Here is a 10,237-nt window from a genome sequence, read left to right as displayed (position 1 = left end):
CCAAGGCTGAATTCCGTTCCCTTTCCAGTTTGGCCCTAGGCCTGTGCCTTGCTGCATCATCAGGGCACTCACCGAATTAAACACATTGGACACAAACACCTGCGTGCTTATTAGCAGTGGTGCACTCCCATTTTCCAGAATCTGGATGGCCTCCTGAAATTCCAGTGTTGAAGGATAGCCAGGTTGATGGATGAGGTCAGGTTTATCTCAGGACCTGAATCCTAACACTTAAAACCTTGAGCCCTCTACCTACCAACTGCTGATTCCTGGGAACTGGTCTTCTGGACCAAGAGCTGGTTGGTGCTGAGCTGGAGAAAGGCTAGATGGAGCTGGATCTACAGAGCCATCATCAGACTCTGGGCAGAGCAGCAGGGTCTAAACTTCATTCAGCCCATTCTGTGAGGACTGAGCCACTGGATGGAGGCAGCTGCTCTGTGAAGGGCTCAGCCTTGAACTAAGCATGCTTCTCCTGTCCAGTTCCACAAACACCCAAAGACAAAGCTCAGAGACCAGCCACTGCACCTGCCTAGGTATCCTTTCCTGCTCTGTTTCCAGCACCTGGAACACTGCCCTATGAGGCAAGCCTAGGATCTTTCATTTGTTTATGTATGAGTGTTCTGTCTGTTCATATGCCGTATGCCAGAAAAGGGCATTAGAAACCATTGTAGATGGTTGTGAGCCACTATGTGGTTGCTGGGAATTGAACTCAGGACCTCTGGAAGAGGAGCTCTTAACCACTGAGCCATCTCTCCAGCTCCACTGTGTCTCTTCTACAAGCCCTAATTAGGGCTGGCTGTGCACTTTAGTGGTGCCTTGGCCAAAGTCAGCCCACTCCACGATGTGTGTTGGAGACATCTTTGTCCTTGCTGCTCCTTAAATACTTAATGTAAAGTGCCTTGGCTCAAGAACTCAGGGACAGATAGAGACCAGTGACTGAAACCCTGGGCATCCCTGTCCTGCCGAATTAGCTTGCCCCAACCCAAAGTACTCAGAATCAATCACTGTAGTTTATGTGGAATGGAATCTGTTGGACGGTGACTTTTTGACCCCCAAGCAAAAATGGGGGTACTGGATCCTGCCCAGTTGTAGGCAGCAAAGCATACGTAGGGCCAAGTGTGAAGCACTGGTCAGGATGCCCAGACTCAGAGTGTGATTGTGCATGAACAAGCTGGAAACACAAACACGTGATATTTGTCCATCAGTCAGCTTCACCTCAAATGTGTTGCTTGTCTTGATCACGTGAGTTGGCTGATAACTTAGGTATGGACAACTAGCACCTGGAAGTTGGGGGCACATGGTAGGCATCACTGGATCCCTAGCTTCAGTTAGGGATTTTAGTTTCCTAGTAGCTAAGCTAAGCGCACTGTACCCCACTAGGAGAAGCCTCCCACGCCCTGTAAAGTCCCAAAGGCTTTTTACCCCAGGCTTGGGGCTTCATGTCAAAATCCCACGTGCATCACAGCATATGAAATGGTTTGAATCTTTTAAGAATTTTATTATTGTTCAGACTGTATCTCGTGTAGTTCAAGGGGGGCTCAGACTCCAGGCTGGCTTTGCTCCTGCTCCTTCAACTTCCCAAGTGCTGGGATTGAAGGCTTATGTCACGTGACTAGCAATCTGTGCAGTTTAATATCAGAGAGCATTCCCTACAATTCTCAGTCTTGGGCTGCAACTCTCGAACATTCAAGCATAACCCCCAAGGTGTTCTCAGGCCACACTGTGAAGATGTCCTTAGACGCCCTTTGATCCTTTAACCTACAGGATCGAGGGCTCTACTCGAGGCTGTGCTGTTGGGAAGTCCGGGTGCTGCGACAAGAGGCCCCCCTGCCTCGCTCACATGGGTCAGGTCTGTGGACTCGCGGTCCAGCACACTGCCACTATGGTTGCCAGGCGCCACAACACACACTCGGCCTGAGGCTCGCCTTGGGGCGCGGCACAGCAGGCCTGCGCAGATTTTGCGGAAACCCTTACGGAAATGCTTAGAGACCAGCGCGTAAACGATGGGGTTGACACACGAGTTGGCATAAGAAACTAGGTGTGAAAGGATGCGCAGCGCGTAAGTGGCGCGCGTGAGCGGGAAGCGACCAAACCACACGCAGAGGATAAGCGCGTGGTGGGGCATCCAACATAGGCAGAAGAGCGCGGCAACGATGACGATCATGCGTGTCACCTTGCGTTTGGCGCGCTGGGAGCCCGAGCCTGCAGCCACTGGGTCGACTGTGCGCCAGAGGTAGCGCAGGGTACGCGCGTAGGTCAGGCTGAGGACGAGCACAGGCAACAGGTAGCTGAAGACGAAGGTGCAGAGGTCCATGGCGCGGCGTCGAGGCGCGCTCCACGCTGGGTGGCACACGGTCAGGTTGGCCAGCTGTGACTGACGGTAGTAGCTCAAGTAGGGCCCGGAGAAGAGCAGTGCGAGCCCCCAGATGAGCCCGATGGCCGCCAGCGCGTTTCGAGGTGTGCGCAGCTCGCGGGAGTGCAGCGGGTAGCGGATGGCCAGATACCTGTGGAACAGTGCGGAGCCAGGGATGTGTCCGGGAAACGAGAGGACTCACCACCGCCAACCCTACCCTAGCTCTGGGAGAAGGCCTCAAATGTAAGGTTATATGGCCTATGTCTGAAGGGCAGGTCCAGTGCATCTGATATTTGTTTGATCCTAGAATTAGGACAGGACCTGGTAGCAATAATGTCGGGAGTCTAGGACATTCATCGGCTGTCCCTACGAATGTGGCTACCGACTTACTCCACTCCAGAGGGCATCCCAAAACCACTGACGACGAAAAGTTGGAGAATTTGCCTTGACTTTTTTTTTTAAAAGATTTATTTATTTACTATGTATGCAGAAGAGGGTGCCAGATCTCATTACAGATGGTTGTGAGCCACCATGTGGGTGCTGGAAATTGAACTCAGGACCTCTGGAAGAGCAGTCAGTGCTCTTAACCTCTGAGCCATCTCGCCAGCCCTTGCCATGACTCTTGAGGGCAGTGATTATTCTCCTTCACTGACAACCTGGGGAAGGCAGATCCCTAGTGCCTGAGGCTCTGACAGATGAGACTTAGGTTAAGGAACAGCGAGGAAATTCCTGAAGAAAGCTGAAGTTCTGTGTGTCCCACCAGCAGCCTCAGAACCCACACCTTGCACACCATGGAAATGGGAGGAGAATGGGGATCACCGCCTTTCTTGACTGCTCTTCCGTGGGGAGGTCCAAATGATGTGGGAAGGGTGGGAAATAACAGAATCATATCGGGATTTCCTCCCTAGGACCTGTTCCTAGTGTCTTCCAGCCAGGATCCCTCCAGAGCATTCTAGAAGTTTCTCTTTCTCTGCTCTTTAGCTAGAGCGGGAACATCAAACCGCTGGCTTCCCTGGCCAGGAGCCTTGGCCTGGAGGGTATTTGGGAGCAGCGAGGAGCCCTCACTCACACTCTCTTGGACTTCAGCACGGATCCTCCCCACACACAGCCCAGTCCCAAGCCTAAGACGCCAGACAAAGGTCCAGGTCCCGAGAAACAGAGGCTTCCCTGTAGGATTCAATTACCATCTGGCAAGTTACTTACACACTAGCTCTGAGTACGGTAATGTTTCATAGAGGCATTAAGCTCAAGCAATAATAATGTGAAGAATCCAGAGGGCTGATTTCTCCAGCCTTCGAGGTCCGACTTAATCGAGGGACATTCTTATTTTTATTTTTTTTTTTTTTTGGTTTTTCGAGACAGGGTTTCTCTGTGTAGCTTTGCGCCTTTCCTGGAACTCACTTGGTAGCCCAGGCTGGCCTCGAACTCACAGAGATCCGCCTGGCTCTGCCTCCCGAGTGCTGGGATTAAAGGCGTGCGCCACCACCGCCCGGCTTGAGGGACATTCTTAGTCACTGACTCTTAATCCTTTTTCTCCTCCACTCACGCTCGCGTTTCACTGCTTCAGGCTATTGTGATTTCAGTACTCTTGCCCACTCTGCGCATCCCTCCTGCATCCCTGAGTTGAGGCTCCAACTCAAGCCCCTCCCTGGGTACCCAGTTCTCAGAGACAACAGAATGCTCGCCCACCTGTCCAGGGAGACCGCGGCCAGTGTGAAGCTGCTGGCGTGCATGGTGAGGAAGATGAGGAAATGAACGGCCTTGCAGAGCAGCGAGCCGAACACCCAGCCGTCCAGGGTGTAGATGGTGGCCTGGAAAGGCACGCAGCACAGGATGAAGCACAGGTCGGCCACGCCCAGGTTGAGGATGAACAGGTTGGTGGTGCTGACCGCCTGGCCGCCGCGCAGCAGCACAGCCAGCACCAGCGCGTTGCCCACGGTGCCCACGAGGAAGATGAGCGCGAAAAGCAGGGGCACGAGGACCGCCTCGGGCTGCCAGCCGCCGCCGCTGACTTCCTGGCTCGTGTCCTCGGCCCCCAGGCTGCCCGAGCCATTCATGGTGTCAGCGAAGCGGACCCTGCCCTGGTTTCCGCGGCGGTCCCGGTTTTGGTGAGCCTGAAGCTCCCTCGCGGCAGCGCCCCAGTGAGACTCTGCCGAGCTCCAGGAGCGCGAGCAGGGATGCGCAGGGGACGGGAGGAGGAGCGAGCACCCAGGGTGTAGGACGGTCCCCCCCCGCTGCGGCCGGCCTGCCGCCAGGAGAGCTGCTGTCGGATGACCCTGGCTCCACTCCCCGGCTCTCCTCCCCTGGCTCCCCGCTCCGGTCCCGGGATTCTCCCCGCTTTAGACTGAGTTTGCTCACAGGCATGCCACACCGCCCCTGGAGCAGTGGAGGGACCAGGGGGTGCACGCAGGACGTGGGGCACCCTTGAGAGATCCACCCCACTACCCGGAATATGGGGGCTGACACCAAGTACAGGCGCCATGGTTGGTCGCCCTGCCGGCCCCCAACACACACAACTGGCAAAGTGGAGGAGCCAGCCATACATTCCCTGCCTCTTTCCAATTCTAATTCCTTGGAGCATCTCACCCTGATGCACAGGAACTCCAGACGGTAACCCTGGAGGAAAGGAGGGGTTTTTGTTGTTTGTTTTGAGATTGGGTGCCTCTGTGCAGCCCAAGTTGGTCTTGAACTCACATCCTTTCTGCCTCAGTCTCTGTAATGCTGGAATTACAGCCATATACCAACCAGCCTGGCCAGAATGGATATTTTCATCTCACTTCTTTTATTTCATCCACCATTTTAAGGCAGTTCACTGGACACACACTAGTGTTGACGGGACACTGGCCCACTGGAGCACGTGGCTCTGGCAGGCCTTGTCCCTCCCCCCATTCCCTAAAGATTACACTCCTAAAGCTGGCCCCCACGGTCTATTCCCTTATTTGGCCACCTCCTTCTCCTGAGGCAGACTACCAAAGTCCAGCTATCAAAGTATTGAAATCCAGCAATCAAAAATGTTCTTTGGGCCAGGCGGCGGCGGTGGTGGTGCACGTCTTTAATCCCAGCACTTGGGAGGCAGAGCCCGGCGGATCTCTGTGAGTTTGAGGCCAGCTTGGTCTACGGAGCGAGATTCAGGACAGGCACCAAAACTACACAGAGAAATTCTGACTTGAAAAAAACAAAACAAAACAAAAAAACTCCACAAAAACAAAAACAAACAAACAAAAAACCCGCCCCTTGGTTCACCTAATTAACATACCCAATTAAAATTAAGCACCTCATCTTAATAATAGGCTTCCTATTTTACATTTATTTATTTATTTATTTATTTATTTATTTATTTATTTATTTATTTATTTATTTATTTATTTATAGGTTTTTTAAGACAGGCTTTCTCTGTGAAACAGTCCTGGCTGTCCTGAAACTATCTCTGTAGACCAGGCTGGCCTTGAATTCACAGAGATTCGCCTGCTTCTGCCTCCCTAGTACTGGGATCAAAGGCATGTGCCACCACCACCCGGCACATTTTACATTTATAAACTGCCATTTGCCTATGCGTCACATCTGAATCCTCTCTATCCAGAGGCAGTCCTTTGTTCCCCCAAGACAAATACCCCTGCCCCTTTACCTTGTCCCCTTCCCCTTCTCCCGTCCTCTATCTCTTTTACCACGGAATCCCAGCCCATGCTAATACAGACCTCCCTTTTTTCTCCTCTTAAAAATGACACCTGCGCTGAGCGGCAGCGGCGCACGCCTTTAATCCCAGCACTCGGGAGGCAGAGGCAGGCGGATCTCTGTGAGTTCGAGGCCAGCCTGGGCTACAGAGTGAGTTCCAGGACAGGCTTCAAAGCTACACAGAGAAACCCTGTCTCGAAAAACAAACAAACAAACAAACAAACAAACAAACAAACAAAATGATACCTGCAAGGTCATTTGCTGTTATTTTCTGCCTGAGTCAGAAAACAGTCATTTTATCGCCCACTTCCCCCTCCACGAATACAGGATCTCTCTGTGAAAACAGGTGTTTGGGTGTGCTTTGTACCTAATCCCAAGTCTAGGAGACGGACCCTGATAGGCAGAGGTCTCCTTCACCTGTCAGCCTGTCTGTGACCTTTACCTCCCTTGTCTGGGATGGAATGCACCTGGAAACACTGTTTTCAAAGAAGTATGAGGTAAGAATACTAGGAGAAGGGTTGGAACAATGGCCCAGCCTTTAAGAACACTTGCTGCTCTTGCAGAGGACCTAGGTTCAGTTCCCAGCACCCACATGGCAGCACTCACAACTTCCTGTAACTCCAGTTCCAGGAGGTCCAATACCCTCTTCTGCTCCACAGGCTCTGGACAAACATGGTGTACATGTGCTCTCAGAGGCACAAACACTCCACTCCCACACACAAACAAACGCAGGGAGATGTGAAACGGAAACCAGGTTATTAATGGATCAAATCTTATTACCCACTCAGATCTTAACCATGAATATTCTTTCCTAAAGCAGGGCTTGTTGACTCAGACATGGAATGCAAGTACTCTGGAGGCTGAAGTTGGAGGATTGCAAGTTCAAGGCTACCCTGGGCTACATAGTGAGTTCCAGAACAACCAAGACTACAAAGAAAGTCCTTGTCCAAAAAGAAAAGAATGTGACATTATTTATTAATGTGTGTGTGTGTCCCCTGAGCATTGAATCCAGGGTCCCATGTACTCAGGGAAATCACTCTACCACTGAGTTACATCCCCAGAGCAGAAAAAATTATTTAGTTGGATCTGGTAGGACACATTGGCACATCTATGGTCCTAGCTATTTAGGAGTCAGAAGCAGAAGGACCATTTGAGTCCAGAAATTCAAAGACAGTCTGCACAACACAATGAGACTCTGTCAAAATAAAAAACGAAACAAAACATAACCAGTGGCTGGAGAGATGGCTCTAAGAGCACTGGCTGCTCTTCCAGTGGATCCGGGTTCAGTTCCCAGCACCCACACAGCAGCTCATAACTGTCTATAACTCCAGTTCCAGGAGATCTGACACCCTCACACAGACATATATGCAGGCAAAACACCAATGTACATAAAAAACAAAACAATGCATGTTGTGGAACAATCTTTTTCTACACTGTGAGGACATGCCGCTCTCATTCTTAATAAAAAGCAGACTGGCTGATGGCTAGCAGGATTTTTGGGACAGAGAGAAGGCTAGGAAGAAGAAAGGGCGGAGTTGGGGAGTCATGAGAGTCTCCAGACTCAGAAGCAGCAACATGGGAAGTTCACAGATGAGGTAAACCAGCCTCGAGGGAGCACATAGACGAATAGAAATGGGTTAATTTAAGTTGTAAGAGCTGGTTAGAAACAAGCCTAAGCTATTGGTGGAGCATTTATAATTAATAATAAGTCTCTGTATGGTTATTTGGGAGCAGCTGCTGGGACACAGAGAAACTCTGCCTCAAATGCACAACCAGACATCTGAATACAGGTGTAGAGGTGAGGAAAACAGCCCACTATTGCTGGGAGAGGACATGAAGAGGGAAGGGGGAGGGGAGGAGAGTTGCCATGATGTAGGAGTGTGGTTGTGTCCCTAAGTCACGGCTGGTACGGCTGAGCTGAATGAACAAGAAGAGTGACAAGAGGTGAGGTCAAGACGTCTTTAAACATTATGTGAGGGTGGGAGGTGCTCCACCTTCAGAGCGCTTGCTGCTCTTGCAGAGGACCTGGGTTCTGTTCCCAGCACACACATGGTGGCTCCCAGCCATCTAGAACTCCAGTTTCAGGGGATCTGATGCCCTCTTCTGACTTCTGAGGGTGCTGCACATGCAGAGTGCACACTCATACTCATAAAAAATCTGAAAAAATTTAAAAAATTTTAAATGAAAAAAATTAAAAATTTGTAATTTTTTTGTTACTTTGTCTTTTTTTTTTTTTTTCCAGAGCTGAGGACCGAACCCAAGGCCTTGTGCTTGCTAGGCAAGCGCTCTACCACTGAGCTAAATCCCCAACCCCGTAATTTTTTTTTTTTAGAGAGGGTCTCTTCTATGTAGTCCTGGATGTTCTGGAACTCACTCTGTAGACCAACTCACAGAGATCCCCCTGCCTCTTCCTCCTAAGTGCTGGGATTAAAGGCATGTGATAGCATGGCTGGCCTGTTATTTTTAACTGTATGTATGATTTAACTATATTTAACTATATATGCCTGCTTGTCTGATGTGCACCTGCATCTGGTGCCTGAGGAAGCCAGAGGAGGGCTCAGGACTCCATAGCTGGAATTACAGTTTGTTGAGAACCACTGGAGTGGGTGCTGGGAACAGTTCTCTGCAAGAACAGGCACCATTTTTAAAGGCTAAGCCATCTTTCCAGTCCTGTCTCCCCCCTTTCACTCCTTCCTTCCTTCCATCTTTTCTTTCTTATTTATTTGAGTCAGGGTCTCATGTAGTCAGGCTGGCCTGGAACTTGCTATGTAGCCAAAGACCTTGAATTTTTGATCTTGCTGCCTCCACCTCCCAAATGCTAATTTCAGGCCTGGTTTATGTGGTGCTGGGGCTCGGACCCAAGGCTTCATGCATGCCAGAGAAGCTCTCTAACTGAGCAGTATCCCCGCCCGGCCCTGTCTTTTTCCACTGTGAGGGGAGTGGCATGTAGTCTAGTCCCAGGAGGAGGATCTGTAGGGCTTTGACTAGAATGCTCACATAAGTGCACTTTTTTCCCAACAGCTTTACTGAACTACAATTCACATGCTCATTTAAAGTATTTGCTTGTTTTGTGGTATGTTCATGTTGTTGGGTGACAATCATCATATTCACCCATACATGTTATTTTCTTGCTTGTTTTGGAAAAGAAGGAATCCTGACGAGTGATGTGATACTTGTGTTTTAGGACATTTCTCTTCTCTTCCCACTTTATGGGTGACCTGCACATCCTAAACCCAGTCACTTCATTCTAGCATCAGGTAACTTAATCTTTCTGATCTCTGTATTTTCCCAATCCAGGCATTTCACACAAACAGAATCATAAAATATGAGTCCTTTTGCATCTGGCTCCTTTCATGTATGGTTTCCTACAATATTCTCAAGGTTCATCAGTGCTGTAGCCTGTGCTGTAGCATGTCAGTATTCCTTTCCTTTTCTTTTTTCTTCTCTTTTCTTTTTCTTTCTTTCTTTTTTCTTCCTTTCTTTTCTATTTTCTCTTTCTTTCTTTCTTTCTTTCTTTCCTTCTTTCTTTCTTTTTTTTTTTTTTGAGTCAGTGTTTCTCTGTGTAGCCTTGGCTGTCCCGGAACTCACTCTGTAGCCCAGGCTGGCCTCAAATTCACAGAGATCCACCTGCCTCTGCCTCCCAAGTGCTGGGATTAAAGGTGTGTGCCACCACTGCTCAGCTCTTTATTTTTATGTATATGAGTGTTCTGCCTACATGTATGTCTGTGTACCACATGTGTGTCATGCTCTAGGCCAGAAAAGGGTTGGATCCCCTGGGACTTGAGTTCCACATGGTTGTGAGCTACCATATGGTTGCTGGTAATTGAACCCAGATCCTCTCTGCAAGAGCAACCAGTATTCTTAACTACTGAGCCATCTGTCCAGGCCCAGTGTCTCTTGTTCCTTTTGCTCCTGAGCTACATACTACACTTTGGCTGGCCTGGGAACTTTGGGGGTGTGTGTCTCCCATTTGCACATCTCACCATAGTAGTGCTGGGGTTACAGATGCACGCTACTGTGTTTGGTTTTTGCATGGGTTCAGTCTGAACTTGGACCTGGCTTGTGCAACAAGTGCTTTTGTCCACTGATCCGTCCGTGTGTCCCGTCCTCTCCCACCCCCACCCCCCGCCATTTTTGTCTTCTGATACAGGACCTCATGTTGCCTAGGCTGACCTCAAACTTAACTATGTAGCCATCTGTGAGTTCTCCAGCCTC

The 10,237-nt window shown here is 49.9% G+C and overlaps 1 protein-coding gene across 1 annotated transcript; it reads right to left on the bottom strand.

The window, feature by feature from the left end:
• Positions 1-1,636: 1,636 nt before the first annotated feature.
• On the bottom strand, positions 1,637-4,630 carry Galr2 (galanin receptor 2). The gene is made up of 2 exons (XM_015987154.3): positions 4,040-4,630; positions 1,637-2,501 (listed from the first exon to the last, which is right to left on the bottom strand). The coding sequence occupies exons 1-2, from the start codon at positions 4,405-4,407 to the stop codon at positions 1,751-1,753; spliced, it is 1,119 nt and encodes a 372-aa protein (XP_015842640.1). The 5' UTR covers positions 4,408-4,630; the 3' UTR covers positions 1,637-1,750.
• Positions 4,631-10,237: the final 5,607 nt, after the last annotated feature.

This window comes from Peromyscus maniculatus, chromosome 8, assembly GCF_049852395.1.
Source record: "Peromyscus maniculatus bairdii isolate BWxNUB_F1_BW_parent chromosome 8, HU_Pman_BW_mat_3.1, whole genome shotgun sequence".
Lineage (NCBI taxonomy): Eukaryota > Metazoa > Chordata > Mammalia > Rodentia > Cricetidae > Peromyscus > Peromyscus maniculatus.
The sequence above is the reverse complement of the archived record's forward strand: the minus strand, read 5'-3'. Positions and strand labels throughout refer to the sequence as shown.